This window comes from Ostrinia furnacalis, unplaced genomic scaffold (genome assembly GCF_004193835.3).
Source record: "Ostrinia furnacalis isolate ACB-3 unplaced genomic scaffold, ASM419383v2 OfSCF2569, whole genome shotgun sequence".
NCBI lineage: Eukaryota > Metazoa > Arthropoda > Insecta > Lepidoptera > Crambidae > Ostrinia > Ostrinia furnacalis.
The window spans coordinates 36,736-56,749 of record NW_021132808.1 but is presented as its reverse complement, the minus strand read 5'-3'; the positions used below and the strand labels follow the sequence as shown (position 1 = coordinate 56,749).

Below are 20,014 nucleotides of genomic sequence, written 5' to 3'. Positions count from 1 at the left end.
TCTAAGCCTAGATTCATTTACCCACCATACTAATTATTATATCTATCTATAGGTATTTAGTTGTGTAGTTCCCTGCGTGATCAAATCAGAAATGAGGAGATCCATAGGAGAACCAAAGTGACCGACAGCTCGCAGAATTGCTAAAATCAAGTGGCAGTGGGTGGGGCACATAGCTCGTAGAGACGATGGCCGTTGGGGCAGAAAAGTTCTCGAGTGGCGACGTAGCGTGGGCAGGCCTCCTACTAGGTGGACCGACGATCTGGTAAAGGTCGCGGGAAGAGCCTGGATGCAAGGCAGCACAGGACCGTGCATTGTGGAAAACCTTGGAGGAGGCCTTTGTCCAGCAGTGGACGTCATTTGGCTGAAACGAACGAACGAACGATAGGTATTTAGTATTTACCGATACGTTAATATTAGTCTTGTGTATGTTTAATACACTGTAATAGGTGCTTTAGCAAAAAAAATGTGTAGTCAGATCTGTCGATTGTTGTACCATATTGTACCTACAAACCCGTCTCGTGCGGCTCGTGCACCTGCGGAGAGCCGGAGAGCCGCCGCAGAATAATATCGGTGCGTGGCCACGACCTTTTCGTTTTACATTACATTCATTGCATTTTTAAGGTATCTTGCATAGGTACCTGTAACGCCCCTGGGTCTGCGGGTGTCTATGGGCGACGGTAATCACTTACCATCAGGTGATCCGTCTGCTCGTTTGCCTCCTATCACATAAAAAAAAAGGTACCACGATACGAAAAAAAACTTGAAAATTTCAGACAGTTTATAGTTCAATTAGTAGGTAAGTAACAATTCGATTCAATACCCTATGTTAGTGCCTAGGTAAGTATACTCACACTTAGGTAGCTGATAAGTGACTTACACGCACCATAATTTAAGCATCGTACCTAGATAAGTACGATGATAGCACAGATGTGCTACACAAACATCGTTGGACGTAAGAAGCTTATTAATATGTAGGTAGGTAGAAGTCCGCGCGTGCGCAGCGTCTGGGGCATGCAATTATTGCCAATTGACCGCCATTTCGCGCGGAGCATCCAGAGCGTCTCACTCAAAGCTGGAATTGATTTACTGAATTTAGAATAGCTTGGGCATTTGTCAATTTCAGAATAATTAAATTCTTGTAAGTAGAGGGGTGCTAAGAATCACCGGGTACCGACAGGCTACCAACCCCGACGACCTCTGGCCCTGGCATTGGGGGAGGCCTTTGTCCAGCAGTGGACGTCTTTCGGCTGAAACGAACGAAGTAGAGTACGAAACACTTCTTCCTGTAGGAGCGTCAAGTATCTCGTTACCTCTATCTTACAAAGTTAATACGAGTTTTAAAATCAATACGTTCTACCAGTTAGGACGAATGGTGCTGCTGAGTGAGATGTAATGGACTGCTACACTGCTAGGCTGATTATGATAATTTTGGCAATTTTGTACCCATGTACACTAGATTGTGTTTAAAATTTACTGAAACAGAGTTTGAAACTACATATGTCAGTGATTTGAACATTACGAATAGGTAGTTATGCTTTCTGCGTAGTTCTTGCACTGAACATATTGAAGGCTATTTTAAGTAGCTGAACTTATAAATTTCTCCTCGCCACTAGGTAGTAGATTAACTAAGTACATTCACGAGATAGCGCTTTAAGTTTCATGAATTTAAGCACGCAGCTGCGCCGCGCGCTGGACCCCAGACCCCACGTAAATAGATACATACTTGTACTTTCTAAGCCCATTGTGCTAAAGCGTGGCTGTGCCTACCTGCCTGGCGGGGGAACGATCACCCGACGCGCCAAACCGGTTTGCTCAGCACCTTGTAATAAATTGGCCGTAGATAAGCAGAAAGTCGGCAGAACGAAGCTATTTGATGAAATAAGTAACTTATCATTCGATGAAATATCTCTTCAATCGGAGACTAATGGTGTGGAGAAGTAGAGTTAGAACTAATTTCAGAATTTTATAAGATTTAACACTTTCAACCTCTTTCAATCTGTTTTATGTAAAGAGGCGGGGTAAGCGCTAAGCACACTACTACGTTGGAAAGCTTTTGAGTGTCATATTATGTCGCGCGTGCGCGCGGGCAACCAATGCGGCCGGGTGCGCCGTGCGCGCCCGCGGCCTCGGGCGGTCAACACACTCGCGGCGACAAGGCCGCGCCCGCTCCAAGCTCTCAAGTTCACAGCACAAAACGAACAATCAGCCCTAACTTCAGTTTCAAATACAGTTTTTTTTAAATAAGTATCATTGAATACACTTAATTGAAAACTTAGCATGCAGTCTTCTCTACGTGGGTAGCATAATAATAGCATTGATGCATTTGCGCGGACGCAGCGTGATGGATGCGTCGCTCTCGTCCCCTCCTCGCCGCTATCCGTGCATTGCTGTTGTGATGCTCGATTACGAACGAATTGTTACTAAACGATACTAGTCTGTAATCGCTATTGTCGCTATTCTCTATTGTTAGCGATAAGTCCCCCTCCCCCCTCCCCGGCTCCTCCCGTCGCCGTCTTTATCTGCTCGGTGCGAGTCAGTATGACGAATGCCCGATTGATGATATAACAAATTAACGAATTTCGAAATTCTCACTACACAATCTACACGTATTCACTTCACTGCTGCATGTTTATTCTTTATAAGATTATTAAACATCCGTAATTTGAAGCCTAATAAAAAGTATACCTACCAATTATTATTTTACTGTGGTGTCTATACCTACATAAGATACAAGTTAACCAATACGTCATTATCGAGCACGATGAAGAAAAATAACACCAAACAAACAAACCATAAACTGAAGCAAGAAGTGTAAGATGATAATGCAACGTTCTTTGTGCCCGTGTCGCGACCGATGACGCGGCGGGTCACGCGCGGATTCCAATCAAACATCATCCACGACCCAAGTCCACGACTGACTATTTTAACCGAATTATGTAACTGGATTACTTATTTGTGAACTTTATTTTGTTTTTGCTTCATTTAATCCCAAATTATCGAGAACCCAGAGAAATCGTAACGATTGACAGTAAACTCAATCCTAAAATAAGTTTAGTGTTTTTTTCTTTTCAAAATGTTGTATATTTTTAAATAATGTTGTTGGACATACTAATGCAGAAGTGCAAGTATTCTTTCAAATAATTACAACTAAAAAATAGAATTTGCGAAAAATATGTCGCAGCGACCAGCGTTAGGACGTGCGAACAAAAGATATAAACGCGCCGCCCGCGCTCGCGCCTCGCGCCCGGAACACTCGTGTCCATCGCCGTCTGGTATGGGGGTATTTATGGGAAGATCAATCAAACACCAGAGATCAATTTCACAATATATTTGTTACTTTTGTTTAACAGCCAATCAAACGGGGCAAGAGCGACCCCGACGCCTCGTCAGGTTTACAGATTTTTAGATACGTACAATATCTACAATCAAATAACATACATATACAAATGTGTACGCGACGCTCGTACAAAGGTACAACGTGACTTACGATTACACGGGAGCCTCCAGGCGGCTTCAAAACGTTCACAGTACATCGTATCATACGAAACTACACTCGTAATCATCATCAAAAATACAAAAATAAAAATAATACTGAACAATAAATACGTAGGAGCGTCCATCGCAATTGAAAAGTTCGGGCGCTCAGCACACTGTCTCCATGGGGATCTTGGGCGGCGGCGGCGGCGAGGCGGCGGCGGCGGGCGCGGCCGTGGTGTGCGTGAGCGACTCGCCGCACGACGGCAGGTGCGTGGACGAGTGCGTGGCGCGCTGCGCGGGCGCGGCGGGCGCGCGGCCGCACCAGCGCCGGCAGCACGACGCCGCGGCGCAGCGCTTCAGCGCCGCCCACGCGTGCGGCTGGCAGCCCACCACCAGGAAGATGAACACGCCCTGCAGCGCGTTCAGCAGGTCCGTGGCGTACCACACGTAGTCGGGCCCGCCGCACGCCCACGACACCACGTCCGCGCCCCACGTCACGCCCATCACCACCACCAGCTTGGCGCACACGCGCCCCAGCGCGGCCCTGGAACCATACCACGACGGTCAGATACTGTCTCAGCTAGACTCGTGATACGGTTGACACGGTTCGTAGACCGTACCGCACGTGTACCTGTAATCATTATCAATAAAGTAAGGCGACGCATCATGCCTACCTCTCCGATGTGGACTTGACCTCGTCGCGGCGCCAGAGGCCGCAGGTGAGCTGGCGCGTGGTGGAGACGAAGAGCGCGAGGTTGACGAGCAGCAGCACGCCGACGGGCCCGAAGAAGTAGACGAAGATCTCCATGTCGCCGTAGAACCAGCAGCGCTGCACGGCGAAGCGCGGGCGCAGGAAGGGCGCGGCGCCGGCGCCGGGCGGCAGCGCGTCCAGCAGCGCCGCCGCGCCCGCCACCAGCAGCGGCCCGCCCCACGCGTACAGCATGTACACGCGCAGGCGCCACGCCTCCTGCCCGCGCTCCAGGCTCGTCGGCCGGAAGTCGCTGCAACCACCGCGCCGCGCCGTTAGCCTCACTCTACCGCGCTCCCGCACGAGCCACGCGCCGGTCGATTCGGGAACGTTCATAGGATAACGAGAGCGGAATAGTTCCAGTCAAAGATAAAATTACATAGTTCCCCAAAGATAATAATCTTTCGCAGATGTTTCGGCAGTGTGAAAACATAAAAACAGTTATCTCTATGATATCGCCCCAAGTTTTAGGATATTTTCGGTATCATTATGTATTTAACACTTTTTATGTTAACAAACATCATGTCCATAGCCTACCTATTCTTTCGTTTATAATTTATTTAATTTTAAAAATTGAATCTCGACCAGCTTTAACTACAAAAATCCTATTACAGAGTAGCACAAGCAGTATTATGATATTAATTAATAGTTAGTTACCATTACAATTTCATTTAAGTAAGTAGGTAGGTATCGTATTATTCATTAAGTAGTTGGCAGTTGCTTTCGAAATCGACAACCTCAAATACCTACCTACCACAAAATGAGGAGATTATTAAAACTATTGAATAGGATGCAATGTTCTGCATCGAATACCTTGTAGGTATACCTTGCCTACCTAGGTACGATAGGTAGGTAATGGCTAGCACATAAATCGCGAACAAGGAACTTCAGCCGTTACCTATGAAAGGATCGAAAGAAGTGAAAAGAAAATAACTGAAGTTAACCTTTATAGTCTCACTAGCTTTTGCCCGTGGTTTCACCCGCGTGAAATTTAGTTTTCCACAGATCGTCATAAATTATAGCCTATTATGTTATTTTGAGTTATAAACAATAATACTGTAAAGTTTCATCAAAATCCGTTCAGTAGTTTTTGCGTGAAAGATTAACAAACATCCAGACATCCAAACTTTCGCATTTATAATATTAGTAGGATTTGTATCTTATTTTTTTGTAAAACTGACCGTAGCTGGCTTATTCAGCTTCACCACGCTTCATCGAACATTTGGTGAGTAGATAGGACCTACGAAGAGCTCTAATACATCAAAATTAATAAATAAATAAATCATTTATCAATCACGTTCATGACGTGCTAGAAGATAACACAAAACTACCACAAAAAAGAAAATAGAATCTTATTTTCTAATGACTAATGTAACTTAGGCCCAGTTTTTTGATTCGTAGTTAAACCAGTTAAACCAATAGTCAAATTTGACAGATGTCAAATGACAAGTGGTATAAATAACAGATTTTTTTTTCGAACAATGGTTAGCTTAGTACATCTTTTAACTACTTATTAGTTAAAATTTTGTTATTATTTAACCATTAGTAGCAAAATTCAACAATGAGTTATTTTAACTATGAATAAAAAAACTGGGCCTTAGTTGGTGTACCTAATTAAACAAATATTACTAAATATAACTCACCGGAAAGTCCACCAAATGTTGAAACACATCGTGTTCAGCCAGAAGAAAGCCGAGAGGAACAAGAAGTGCATACAGACGGCTGCGGCGCGGCACATGCAACAAACATCACGGTCAGCACCACGTCACCCACCAGCGCACAATCCCGAGGAGACTTCACCGTCGGCTCACCTAACGCGCGGCACAGCGTGGGCGGCACACGGTCCGCCGCCAGCTGCGTGGCCGCCAGCAGCACGTCGCCCAGCATCAGCGCCGCCACGTAGTGCGTCTGGCAGCGCCAGTGCAGCGCGTGGTGCGCCGCCGGCAGCGCGAAGCCCGCCGCCAGCGTCGCCGCCAGGAACGCCGCGCCCACGGCCAGCCCCGCGCCGTACAGCACGTGCCGCNAGCCCCCAGCCGCGCGCCCGCCAGCGCGCCCGCCACCGCGAACCGCGCGCCCTCCGCGCACGCCGGCCAGCCGCCGCCCACCGCGCTGCCGTTGGCCAGCGCCCGCAGCTCCTCCGCCGCCTCGGCCGCGCGCGCCTCGTCCTCCACGCAGCGCGTGCCGTCGAACGCGCGCGTCTCGGCGCAGCACTTGCTGGGCGGGCGCGGCGCGTCCGCGGCGCACACGAGCACGGCGTGGCCGTCGGCGCAGTAGCGGTCCAGCGGCAGCGCGGCCGCGGCGCTGCGCAGCAGCAGCGAGCCGTTGTTGGCGAGCAGCGCATACGGCGCCGAGTGCTCGGGGATGGCGCGCAGCTCGTCGCACGCGGGCACCGCCGCCTGCGCCAGCTTCCAGTGCTGCGGCAGCTGGCCGCGGGGCAGGAAGGTACCTCTGGCCGGCGCGTACACCAGCGGCTCCCATGTGAGGTTGGCGGCGGGCTGGCAGGCGGCGGCGACGCTCGAGCGCGCCATCGTCTCGAAGCGCAGCGCGTCCGGCGCGAGCTCTTGTCCGGCGGGGCAGCAGCGCGGCACGGCCGGCGCCGCCGGTCGAGCGCCGCCGGCCGCCGCGCCCCAAAGGCTCCACACGACGAGACACGTCGCTATCATCTCGTCGTGCTTCCGGCGCTCACCGGTCTTGGAGGGATGACAATATTATACTCATATCTCCGCGTCAAGAAATCGGTAACACTAAAGTTCGCTTTAAATTAACCGCTTGCAACCATTCGGTATCCAAAATAATTCACAACTTCATGAGCACTGGTAGAAAACATGTTCACAGAACGCGGGCGATGTCGAACACGTGCGACGGAGTTAAGCCGGCATGGAGCGCAACCTCCCACTCTGGGAGCTGGCACGAGACTGGCCGGCGAAGTGACGGGCGACTGGCGCGTGGCGCGTTCGCTCGCGGCCGCAGACAGCTGACTGGCGCGCAGCAGTCGCGGAGGGAACTCCACAACAATAACAACATAAACCACTTATCGCTGCACCGCGCATCGCAAAGCAAGCCAAAAAGCTTTCTCCTCAAAGCTCAAAAAGCAAGCCACTCTTTTAACAAATTACCTTTCTTTGGTGCCGCCGCGGCAGGGTAAATTTCGTTATAACTACATGTATTACTTACTTACTTACATACACTTAACACCCAGACCCGTCACAGAAATTAAAATTCATCATTTAATTTCTGCCCGGTCGGGAATCGAACCCGGGACCTCTCGGCATAGTACTAGTCCGTTCTGAACCACTACACTAAACGGGCTGACCAAATGTTACTTTTATTACAAGCTTTATTACAAGCTTTTTACAAGCTTTATATTGACTTCACTTGTTAGTATGTGTGGGACAAATCTTGCAACTGAATTTAAGACCACTTCTCCTCAACCGATTGAGCTGGTATACTTATGTAAGTACGATGACAATGCAATGTTATGGTACCATTGAGCTGGGCTGATGATGGAGTCAGGAGGTGGCCATAGGAACTCCTAAACGAAACGGCGGAAACTTATCGAGTTTGGGTTCGTTGGATTCGACTTCCCGAGCACTTTTATGCTAAATGATGACCAGGGCCCAGAGATTGAGACAGTTACAACTAAAAAGTGTATAAAATTATAATAAAAAAACAACTTTTTTAAAAACAAGCTTTATCCTGAAATGCAGTTGTACTAAAACGAAAAAAATAATTGTATGCTAGGTTCAAAGAATTTCGAAAGCTTGTAGTGCAAACAGAAAAAGGAGGAATAAATTCCATGCGCGATACAAGCTTTCGAAATTCTTTGAACCTAGCATACAATTATTTTTTCGTTTTAGTACAACTGCATTTCAGGATAAAGCTTGTTTTTAAAAAAGTTGCTTTTTTTATTATAATTTTTATTATTACAAACTTTTTATTACAAGCTTTTTATTATTATTACAAGCTTTATATTGACTTCACTTGTTAGTATGTGTGGGACAAATCTTGCAACTGAAATTAAGACCAGTTCTCTTCAACCGATTGAGCTGAAATTTGGTATACCTATGTAAGTACGATGACAATGCATAAGAACTCCTAAACGAAACGGCGGAATCGCATCGAATTTGGATTCGTTGGATTTGTCTTTTTGAGCACTTTAGTGCTAGATGATGTCCAGGGTCCTGATGATGGATTCGGGAGGTGTCCATAAGAACTCCTAAACGAAACGGCGGAAACTTATCGAGTTTGGGTTCGTTGGATTCGTCTTCCCGAGCACTTTGGTGCTAATTGATGTAAAAAATTGATGACCAGGGCCCAGATTGAGATACAACTAAAAAGTGTAAAATAAAATTATAATAAAAAAAAACTGGTACAACTGCATTTCAGAATATAGCTTGTTTTTAAAAAAGTTTTTTTATCTATTTACTTATTAGGTAGGTACTAGATGGTACTAGGTAGGTACACCAAATAAGTGACATAAAGTTAGTATAGTTATAAGTAGTTAACCATTATATTTTTTTATTATCTAAGACTATACAACAATCTAAATTGAATTGAGTAATGTAAATTGTTGTGTTTTATAGGGGGGCGTCCATTAATTACGTGAGACAATTTGGCAATTTTTTAACCCCCCGCCCCCCTTGGTGAGATTTAATGAGATTTTGCCAGTCCTCACGTAAGATTTTCCAAAATAATAATCCATGCTTCCAAAATATCAGATTTTATAAAAAAAAACCCGACCTGCGTAAAAAAAATAAAACAAAACAATTCAGGCCCAGTTTTTTTACTTTTAGTACAATTTTTAACTATTAGTTTACATTTTGTTAATATTTAAGCATTGGTAGCAAACTGCGGATCTAAAAACTGGGCCTGTGTTCACAAATGCAGACGGAGGATTTACTTACTCTGTTTGTTGTGGAAAAAAATACGTGATATTTGTCGACATCTCTTTAATAAGTCTTATCTTTAATAAGTTTCCAAGACTTATAGCGCCATCTAGTTAAATTTGGTTAAAACGGTTGCTGTTGTTCTCATCAAGCAAAATAACCATGTTGTTTCTACGTCGTCCTTACAAACCAGTTGTTGGTAATATGAAAAGCTAACAATAGAGGGCACTGCTTAGAGACATTGGCTTATTTTTTTAGCTTAGAAAACGCATGCAGTTATCCGGAGTCAGTAGATATTATGTCTATGTGAATTGTGAACACCTACTTCCTTTGGAAGATCCGACATAATGGAAATTATTATTAAATAAAAATCAAATAAATGTCAAATATTTAAAATTTTATTTACATTTCATAATGTTACATTGCACAATCGTTATCATTAAATTAAATAAAGTAAATAAATGTATGTACATTTGGCTATCTACAATAATAGTATGTATTTTTAAAATTTAATAACAACTATCCGTTAACCGGTAGAACTGCAAATTTTACGATAACGAGTGTTTATTGTTTCTAGCCTCGGCCGGATTCAAAACAATTATTCATTTACGTACCGAAACGAATCAGCGAAACAACTTCGCGACAATCTGTCGTCAGGACCATTGCTTTGCGCACACTTTAATCGAAATTTGTCTGAATTTTAGAAGCGTTCATTTAAAAATAGTAATCTGCCTTGGCACAAGAGATTTATACATGCGTCAATATTTAAGTACACTCTTCAAACTTTATCGGTCAATGCATTCACAGCGGTAAATGCGTCAAAACTGTTAAATGCAAGGTTACAAAAAACAGTACAGTTTCGTGCGATCATTATGAGATTCTATTAGTATCGAGTGGTGGGTGGCCGACTACGTTACAAGTTATTCAGGTCGGAGTCGGTCTCGGGCCTCGCGGGCCGCGAAACGTTCCGGCGCCGTCGCCTGGCGGGCCGCGAGTCCTGCCGGAACGAGGGGGGTGAAATGAAAGGCGGGCGGCGGCTGCAGGCGTGTATTGGCGGACTAGGGCGGCGGCGGCGGCGGCGGCGAGGCGGGCGCGGGCGCGCGGCGGTGCGCGGGCAGCGCGTCGTAGCGCGGCGGGTTGGCCCAGGGGTCGTAGCCCAGCACCGACAGCATGGGCGCCAGCTCGGCCATGTCGGCGCGCACGTCGGCCGGCAGCTGGCCCACCCACTTGTCCAGCGCGTCGCGGTTCACCGGCCGCACCACCTGGTCCGACGACCGCTCCACGCTGTGGGAACGTCACACCCGTTCGTTAATTACTTCGGCCCACAAGAGGCGGTGGGCGTTGACCCCGCTGTTCTTCGTCGTCTTTTTATGAGATACATGGTCAGTACACCTATGTAGATTGTAGGTACACTAGTCTATACTTCATTGCTATTATTATAAAGTTGAAGTCGTATGGGCTATCCAACACAAAAATATTTTTTCAAATCGTACCAGTAGTTTCTGAGATTAGCGTGTCAAACAAACAAACTCTTCAGACTTATAAATTAATATTATAAGTAAAATAAATTCGTCGCCGAGAAGTCGGTAATCTTACATTTAATATGAAATACAACAAATTATATTTAAAGGAATGGTAAAGTTATGGCACTTCATAAACATTCGGTATGTCGAACAAACATATTTGATGTTTGAATAAGCATTCACTTATTTCACTTATGTCATGTTGCATTGAAGCGATAACTGTTAGTAGCGGGACATGTGATATAGTTGATGATCTGTCCTCTATATAAACGGAAACGGGCTACATGAGTTTTGAAAAAGCATCTGCTCTCGTTGCAAGGACACAAATTATTATAAGAAATAAAATGCTTTTAAAACGCAACAGGTATACTAATTAGTTGTGTTCTACGAAAACAAAAGAGTTCGACTCACACGTTCGATTCATGGCCAGACGCAGCAATTATTATTCATTTAAATGTGTCGGGCGTCTTCATTCTACACCCAACCCAACCGAAGCGATTCGCTATTCGCTTCCTATTCCCACTCAAGTTGACTTCATGTCGAAAGAACGCTAAAAGCAAATATCTGAACGCTACATCTCATTGTCAGAGCTGAGCGAGCGAGCGAAGGAAGCTCGTCGGTCCCGCGCGCTTACTTGGAGAGCGCGACGCCGCCGGGCTGGTTGATGTAGCGCTCGTGGTGCAGCACGGCCTCGTCCCACGGCAGCCCCAGGAAGCCCAGCACGCGCCGCAGCGTCTCCTCGGGCCGCAGCACCAGTGCCTGCGCGCACGTTTCATTCCGATTACAATTTATTTTATCACCCTTGATCGATCAAACCGTAATCGTACTGTTCGTTACCTCGTAGCGAACCAGCAGACACTTGTCCGAGCCGAGAGCTTTACACTGCTGGTACATCAGTTCCACGGCGTGGTTCCACTTCGTCAGGCACTGACGGTACGACGAAAGATCGAACCCGGTTATCGTCACCTGAAATTATAAAATGTCCTTTTTATGATTCAGTCACACTCGCATTGAGCGGGACGGCACTCTCGGAGGCGACTCACCTTACGCGTGATGATGGAGTGGACGGTCGCGCGGCCGTCCCGCACCATGAACAGGAACTTGGCGTTCGGGAACAGCTCCAGCACGTACGTGCCCATCTTGAGCACCAGCGGGTCCTTGTTGCACAGGCGCGGCGCCGGGTCGCCGTGGCGCACGATCACCTCCAGGCAGAAGGCGGCGATGGCGTTGTCCAGCACGGCCTTGGACACGCCCGCCTGCTCCAGGCGCACGCTCTCCTTCTGCGAGCGCGCCCAGTGCTGGCGCATCTGCAGGATGCGCGGCACCACGCGCGTCTCCTGGCCGCAGCGCACGTCGGGGTGCGCGTCCAGCATGGCGCGCATCAGCGTGGTGCCCGAGCGCGGCACGCCGCCGATGAAGATGAGCGGCAGCTCGCGGCCCGCCACCGGCGCCGCGCCGCCCGCGCGCCCGTACACCGCCGCGCCCGGCCCGCCNTGGCGGAGTTATCGCGTAACAAACATAGAAAAAAAAAACAAACATACGGGTCGAATTGAGAACCTCCTCCTTTTTTGAAGTCGGTTGAAAATAGAGTTTTCTTCAAATTTTCCACACAAAACAACCATCGAAAACAGTTGGATTAATGCGATCGTTTGTAACTGTCATAGCAATTTCTACAAAGCCGGAGTCAGGTTGCGAATGCCTTATTATAATGCGGGTGACATGCAAAAGAAATATGATAATATTGTTTTTCGGTCAACGCACTAAAAAGCAGTGGTTCCCAAAAGGTAGGTAACTTTTCGACCTCACAATTTGTAAATACAAATTACTAAAAATCCCGATATTCCCTCGTAGTAAGCTACGAGTAAAAAATAAGCTTATGTTACAAGTGGTATTTATTACCACAATAGTCGAGCGGCGGCGGGGATCGAACCCGCGTCCCTCGGATCACATTCTACGATGTTGACGAGCTTTGATAATCTAATTCATACTTTTCGTCCCAATTATACTGGGACTGGTTTTGAGAACATTTTATAGTAGTGGAGTGATGAACAAGCCAAGATTTTCCTTATTTTTTACATGAAACTTTTGCATTTTTTTTAAAGTTGTTAAAACAACCTTATTCAAATTGTAACAAAGACGTGTTGCGAACTTATTGGCTACTTTTTTGGGTGTAACGAACTATAAATTTGCTGTCTCTACATTGATCGTTTGTTTCATTGATATTTTTATAAAATCTTTGAGAGCCACTGTTAGGGCCGCTGCGAAAGGTCACAGGTCAAAGAGCAAATGTCTTTAAAGGGAATAAAAATAACAAAAGCGTTTGAAAAATATAATAACAAATGGAAATGTTTTAATGAACGATATTATCAACAGAATGTGGACGACCTAACGGAAGTAAACCCACACCATTGAACTTAAGGGCGTATAGATAAAAAAAACCAAACGAAGAACGAATAAATCATTGAAATAAAAGATATACACCCCCTTACTAATAAAACTTGCACGCTCGTTGAACAGTGTTTTAAAGTGACGTTTAGTATGGAAATGTCATTTTAAAACAGTGATCAACAACTGTGTAACTTTTTATTAGTAAGGGGGACAGTCACGTCTGTCGCGTGCTCCGTAACTTCAGACTAATCCTTTTTTCCTTGTTATGATCAGTTGACCCGCTTATCCTAATTCCCTGGGACCCATATCCCGACCTTCAAGGTTGGGACCCTCGGATATTAGACTTTAGACAAGCAGTTCAGGACTAAAAGGGTTATTTCCAGCCATTATGCACACAAAAAAGGTTGAAACTTTGGATCTAGTTCGATTAACACCNTTGGCTATCTACAATAATAGTATGTATTTTTAAAATTTAATAACAACTATCCGTTAACCGGTAGAACTGCAAATTTTACGATAACGAGTGTTTATTGTTTCTAGCCTCGGCCGGATTCAAAACAATTATTCATTTACGTACCGAAACGAATCAGCGAAACAACTTCGCGACAATCTGTCGTCAGGACCATTGCTTTGCGCACACTTTAATCGAAATTTGTCTGAATTTTAGAAGCGTTCATTTAAAAATAGTAATCTGCCTTGGCACAAGAGATTTATACATGCGTCAATATTTAAGTACACTCTTCAAACTTTATCGGTCAATGCATTCACAGCGGTAAATGCGTCAAAACTGTTAAATGCAAGGTTACAAAAAACAGTACAGTTTCGTGCGATCATTATGAGATTCTATTAGTATCGAGTGGTGGGTGGCCGACTACGTTACAAGTTATTCAGGTCGGAGTCGGTCTCGGGCCTCGCGGGCCGCGAAACGTTCCGGCGCCGTCGCCTGGCGGGCCGCGAGTCCTGCCGGAACGAGGGGGGTGAAATGAAAGGCGGGCGGCGGCTGCAGGCGTGTATTGGCGGACTAGGGCGGCGGCGGCGGCGGCGGCGAGGCGGGCGCGGGCGCGCGGCGGTGCGCGGGCAGCGCGTCGTAGCGCGGCGGGTTGGCCCAGGGGTCGTAGCCCAGCACCGACAGCATGGGCGCCAGCTCGGCCATGTCGGCGCGCACGTCGGCCGGCAGCTGGCCCACCCACTTGTCCAGCGCGTCGCGGTTCACCGGCCGCACCACCTGGTCCGACGACCGCTCCACGCTGTGGGAACGTCACACCCGTTCGTTAATTACTTCGGCCCACAAGAGGCGGTGGGCGTTGACCCCGCTGTTCTTCGTCGTCTTTTTATGAGATACATGGTCAGTACACCTATGTAGATTGTAGGTACACTAGTCTATACTTCATTGCTATTATTATAAAGTTGAAGTCGTATGGGCTATCCAACACAAAAATATTTTTTCAAATCGTACCAGTAGTTTCTGAGATTAGCGTGTCAAACAAACAAACTCTTCAGACTTATAAATTAATATTATAAGTAAAATAAATTCGTCGCCGAGAAGTCGGTAATCTTACATTTAATATGAAATACAACAAATTATATTTAAAGGAATGGTAAAGTTATGGCACTTCATAAACATTCGGTATGTCGAACAAACATATTTGATGTTTGAATAAGCATTCACTTATTTCACTTATGTCATGTTGCATTGAAGCGATAACTGTTAGTAGCGGGACATGTGATATAGTTGATGATCTGTCCTCTATATAAACGGAAACGGGCTACATGAGTTTTGAAAAAGCATCTGCTCTCGTTGCAAGGACACAAATTATTATAAGAAATAAAATGCTTTTAAAACGCAACAGGTATACTAATTAGTTGTGTTCTACGAAAACAAAAGAGTTCGACTCACACGTTCGATTCATGGCCAGACGCAGCAATTATTATTCATTTAAATGTGTCGGGCGTCTTCATTCTACACCCAACCCAACCGAAGCGATTCGCTATTCGCTTCCTATTCCCACTCAAGTTGACTTCATGTCGAAAGAACGCTAAAAGCAAATATCTGAACGCTACATCTCATTGTCAGAGCTGAGCGAGCGAGCGAAGGAAGCTCGTCGGTCCCGCGCGCTTACTTGGAGAGCGCGACGCCGCCGGGCTGGTTGATGTAGCGCTCGTGGTGCAGCACGGCCTCGTCCCACGGCAGCCCCAGGAAGCCCAGCACGCGCCGCAGCGTCTCCTCGGGCCGCAGCACCAGTGCCTGCGCGCACGTTTCATTCCGATTACAATTTATTTTATCACCCTTGATCGATCAAACCGTAATCGTACTGTTCGTTACCTCGTAGCGAACCAGCAGACACTTGTCCGAGCCGAGAGCTTTACACTGCTGGTACATCAGTTCCACGGCGTGGTTCCACTTCGTCAGGCACTGACGGTACGACGAAAGATCGAACCCGGTTATCGTCACCTGAAATTATAAAATGTCCTTTTTATGATTCAGTCACACTCGCATTGAGCGGGACGGCACTCTCGGAGGCGACTCACCTTACGCGTGATGATGGAGTGGACGGTCGCGCGGCCGTCCCGCACCATGAACAGGAACTTGGCGTTCGGGAACAGCTCCAGCACGTACGTGCCCATCTTGAGCACCAGCGGGTCCTTGTTGCACAGGCGCGGCGCCGGGTCGCCGTGGCGCACGATCACCTCCAGGCAGAAGGCGGCGATGGCGTTGTCCAGCACGGCCTTGGACACGCCCGCCTGCTCCAGGCGCACGCTCTCCTTCTGCGAGCGCGCCCAGTGCTGGCGCATCTGCAGGATGCGCGGCACCACGCGCGTCTCCTGGCCGCAGCGCACGTCGGGGTGCGCGTCCAGCATGGCGCGCATCAGCGTGGTGCCCGAGCGCGGCACGCCGCCGATGAAGATGAGCGGCAGCTCGCGGCCCGCCACCGGCGCCGCGCCGCCCGCGCGCCCGTACACCGCCGCGCCCGGCCCGCCCGGCCCGCCGCGCCACGCCCACAGCAGCAGCGCGCCCAGCGCCAGCGCCGCGCCCAGCCGCCAGCGCGCGCCGCGCCACATCCCGGCCCGCGACGACGCTGCTGACCCAACACGGTAGCCTCACTGATTGACCGATCGATCGCTAGACAACGAGCTAGTTTGGAAAGGGTATTATGTATACGAGGTATTTATTTAAGTCTTTGTACACTGGAAGGAACTTTACAATAATATGAGAAAAATAGTATCTATCGATAGTTTCTAATTTAATTCATTGAACTAGTTATCGATCACAATCAATGTGTAACTATTCACATAATAAGCTGGCGAACTTCATACCACCAATATAAAGTTGTCTTAACTTATTTATAAAATCTCAATATTTTACAATAGCTTGCAATAGTAAATTTTCAATGCTTTCTGAATAAATTTTTATTATTATTATTATTACCTGTTTGTATTATTATTATAAAGAGCTGTGGTTTTCTGAATAAAGAAAAATAAAATAAAATAAAATAAAATTTTCTAATACATTCCAAATTTTCCAAGCCTATTCAATACAAACAAACAAAACAATCATATCTTTATAATATTAGTATAGATGTGAATGGCAATGTTGACTTACAATAGTTCAAGTAGTTCCTGTTATGATAAAATCTGATCCTGGAACAATTTATTCACGATTGATTTTTTGTTATTTAATTTAGCGTTTATGTATTTTGGCAACATACAATTTTTTTTCTTCTTATTATTTATTGACACTTCACCGTCGATATAAGACACACATACTCAAAAGAAATTAAAAAACAGGTTATTTTACAATTATTAATAAATAAATTATCTATAAAATGAAATATGTACTTAGATGTTGAACTCATACCTAATTATAAGACTTCAGATCCAATTATTAACTTGGCCACCTGTTCAAACAGTAATGTGAGGTCATAATCAAGGTCTGTATTCTGGCGACTACAATACAAGCGTATTATGGGTTATGCTTTTATATCAGCTATACTTAGCTGAAACAAGCTTCTTGTTAAGAAAATGTGTAATTGTGAAAATGTTACAAGTTCCTAAGTAATTGACTATTTTTCTTTAGAAGTCCTTTAGATTAAACTTCGTCCATAAATGAATTAGGTTCCTATTTATCACACAACTTTAAATTATCACCTTCTTCTATTAACACTTATGTACCTACCTCATACCTTAGTAAAATATGTATAACGTTGTAAAAATAAAAAATAACTATTAGTCACTTACCTACATGAAAAAAACCTTAATAAAAGTTTTTAGATTCTTGCCAACACATCTCCTTGGTGAGGCTTTTATTGTTTTTTGAATTGAATTTTCTCAAACAAGATTCTTAAATTTTATTGACCAGATAAAAAAGTACACGAGGTATTCTTAATCAGTACATGAAATTATAACAATAACTAGCTTAACAAATCCCTAGTTTTAACTGAAAACACAGTTTCATTAATTTCAGGTGAATTTTCCTCAATTTCCTATAATAAAAATAACTAATCTGACACTCGAGCGAACCTGAAATGACACTTGACTGACAGACAGGATAGCCTTCTTTTGACACATCGGCATTATGATGCACAGATATAGTTCCAAAATACTGGACTGTCCTGTCGATGACATTGACAGTGGGGCGCCACCGTCAATACCGGATCGCTGGTTCAGATTTTTGCCATGTTGGAAACCATAATAGTTGAACGATGGTAGCGCCCCCCTGTCATTGAGTTTGGTGGGACAGTTCAGCGTGGGTCATCTTATAAGAGAGCCTATGTCGTGTCGCGCGCGGTGTCGTGATGCCGCGTTTAGACAATCGCGCGAGTGCGTGAGGTGAATGGTGATTGGTGACCACAGATATGGATTAGAGTAGATCACAGATATGGATTAGAGTAGATACAGCAAGTTGCTAGTCAAAGCGTGCCATTCCGATATGTCCAAATGGACATACATGGTCGAGTGATGTTCATGTAATCCGATTACAACAATCGGATACGATGATTTTACGAGGACAGTAGTACGAACACGGTAGAGAGAAGAAATTATTTACGGATTGAGAATTGTAATTAACAGCAACGAGTAACAAATATGTAATTAATTAGAATAAAGTAGCAGAAGAAGAATTATAAAACAAGTTAGATCAGTGATCGTGGAAGACAGAGTGCACTGTATAACGTCGAAATATACAAATCAAGAAGTTAGGTCAGTGATCGCAGTATACACTATTACTACTATGTATACGACGCCCGAGATTTTGTCGTTTAGAAATATCTTCAAAACTAGGTACCTGACTTAGCTTTATGAAAAAAAACGTATTGGCAAAACTACGCATTTTTACATTTATTAAAAATAAAAAGCTTGAGTAAAATAGTCTTTATTTTATGAAAGTAGGTCATTTACTTACTAGGATATTTAAAAGTATGGAATTAAGTATGAATTACTAGTAGTACTATTTAACATAATGGAATAACGATCATTACTTTCATAAACATTAGGCACAACAAAAATATTATTTGCAAATTAATAATGTAGAATTGTAGAATAACGTCTACCGCTACATAATTATTTTAATCCACAGTCAGACTAGCTATAAATTTAACAAAATATCAGTTTTATCGGAATTAATTAATTTTTGAATCGAGTCACACGATATCATTCGATGACTTTGCGAATGCAGTACGATGATACGATTACTTTTACGTTGCGGCAATCACTAAAATTCGCTAAAATGACACTAATGACGTTTAAAAAGTGGCACGCTCGGCTTCATACAAATTTTGACACATGCTGCATCTATCTTTATCTGTGGAGTAGATACAGCAAGTTGATCGTCAAAGCGTGCCATTTCGATATGTCCAAATGGACATACATGGTCGAGTGATGTTCATGTAATCCGATTTCAACAATCGGTTACGATGATTTTACGAGAACAGTAGTACGAACACGGTAGAAAGAAGATATTATTTACGGATTGAGAATTGTAATTAACAGCACAAGTAGCAAATAATTAATTTGAATACAGTAGCAGTAGAAGAAGTATAAAGTAGCATTGTTTTTAACACATATCCTGCGATGTACTCTTAAGAGTTAAAACCATGGTCCCTGTATGTGGTGCACTCATACCGACGATCCCAAGGAACCGTACTTACTCATAACAATAAGACACACACTGATCCATGTATTCATGCACTTGACAAATTTATGTCTTGAAACGCTGGTAGGGTAAAAAAAATAACGAGATTTGACAATTTGTAAGAATTACTTTATTTTAAAAAGGTAAATAAAGATTTTTTTGGTTTTGTATTTAACAAATTATCAGTTTTATCGGAATTAATTAATTTTCGAATCGAGTCACACGATATATTTCGATGACTTTGCGAATGCAGTACGATGATACGATTACTTTTACGTTGCGGCAATCACTAAAATTCGCTAAAATGACACTAATGACGTTTAAAAAGTGGCACGCTCGGCTTCATACAATTTTTGACACATGCTGCATCTATTCATATCTGTGTTGGTGACTATCTATGGTGAGCGGCACAGATGAACGGACATTTTTGTGAACAGCGCGCGAATAAATGAAATGGGATGAAAATTCATTGAAATTCATCCCCACCCACCCCACTATCTCAGTTTGTGTTCACATTGCAGTAGTGTGACTATTTCCCGCGCAGTGTAAAAGCAGAGGGATTCGTTGCGACGCGGCGACGCGACGCGACGTTGCGAGTGGCAGGCTGACCGATCACACAATAGGGTCTTATGCTACTTTTATTACACTGCCGGTAATTAGCCAAGCCAATGTGAACACCAGTGAACACACACCGAACAGTGGGGTGAAAAATGAATGATTCCGCGCAGTGTAAAAGCAGCATTACATCCATATCTGTGGTCTTACACCTTTTTACCCGACTGCGCCAGAAGGAGGGTTATTTGTATGGAGTTTTGACGGATTCGATTTTCGATTCGATCAAAAAGTGCATTTTGTATCAGACATA

General features: G+C 44.9%; 3 protein-coding genes across 11 annotated transcripts; all 3 read right to left on the bottom strand.

The window, feature by feature from the left end:
• Positions 1-3,313: 3,313 nt before the first annotated feature.
• On the bottom strand, positions 3,314-6,888 carry mthl1 (adhesion G-protein coupled receptor methuselah-like 1). The gene is given in 5 exon segments (XM_028308955.1): positions 3,314-4,021; positions 4,152-4,478; positions 5,869-5,947; positions 6,037-6,249; positions 6,252-6,888. Coding segments are annotated over 5 exon segments (1,635 nt in total). The 3' UTR covers positions 3,314-3,642.
• A 2,599-nt stretch (positions 6,889-9,487) lies between these two features.
• On the bottom strand, positions 9,488-12,136 carry LOC114355904 (protein-tyrosine sulfotransferase-like; the record flags this gene model as incomplete). The annotated part of the gene is made up of 4 exons (XM_028308943.1): positions 9,488-10,395; positions 11,269-11,393; positions 11,472-11,600; positions 11,678-12,136. Coding segments are annotated over 4 exons (939 nt in total), but the record flags the coding sequence as incomplete, so codon positions are not given.
• A 1,356-nt stretch (positions 12,137-13,492) lies between these two features.
• On the bottom strand, positions 13,493-17,578 carry Tpst (tyrosylprotein sulfotransferase). 9 transcript variants are annotated; one of them, XM_028308946.1, is made up of 7 exons: positions 17,259-17,578; positions 16,879-17,017; positions 16,624-16,661; positions 15,552-16,155; positions 15,346-15,474; positions 15,143-15,267; positions 13,493-14,269 (listed from the first exon to the last, which is right to left on the bottom strand). In XM_028308946.1, exons 4-7 carry the CDS (start codon positions 16,080-16,082, stop codon positions 14,044-14,046), a joined length of 1,011 nt encoding a protein of 336 aa, XP_028164747.1. In that variant the 5' UTR covers positions 16,083-16,155; positions 16,624-16,661; positions 16,879-17,017; positions 17,259-17,578; the 3' UTR covers positions 13,493-14,043. The 9 variants fall into 9 exon arrangements, with proteins under 9 accessions (XP_028164747.1, XP_028164749.1, XP_028164752.1 ...); XM_028308948.1 differs by having other exon boundaries at positions 16,879-16,918; XM_028308951.1 differs by having other exon boundaries at positions 15,552-16,099; positions 16,879-16,918.
• Positions 17,579-20,014: the final 2,436 nt, after the last annotated feature.

Coding starts and splice junctions, on each gene's coding strand:
- Tpst (XM_028308945.1), bottom strand. CDS start 16,082: ATGTGGCGCGGCGCGCGCTGGCGGCTGGGCGCGGCGCTGGCGCTGGGC. Junction 15,268..15,345: donor GTCTGCTGGTTCGCTACGAG/GTAACGAACAGT, acceptor ACGTGCGCGCAG/GCACTGGTGCTGCGGCCCGA. Junction 14,270..15,142: donor GGCGGCGTCGCGCTCTCCAA/GTAAGCGCGCGG, acceptor ACGTTCCCACAG/CGTGGAGCGGTCGTCGGACC.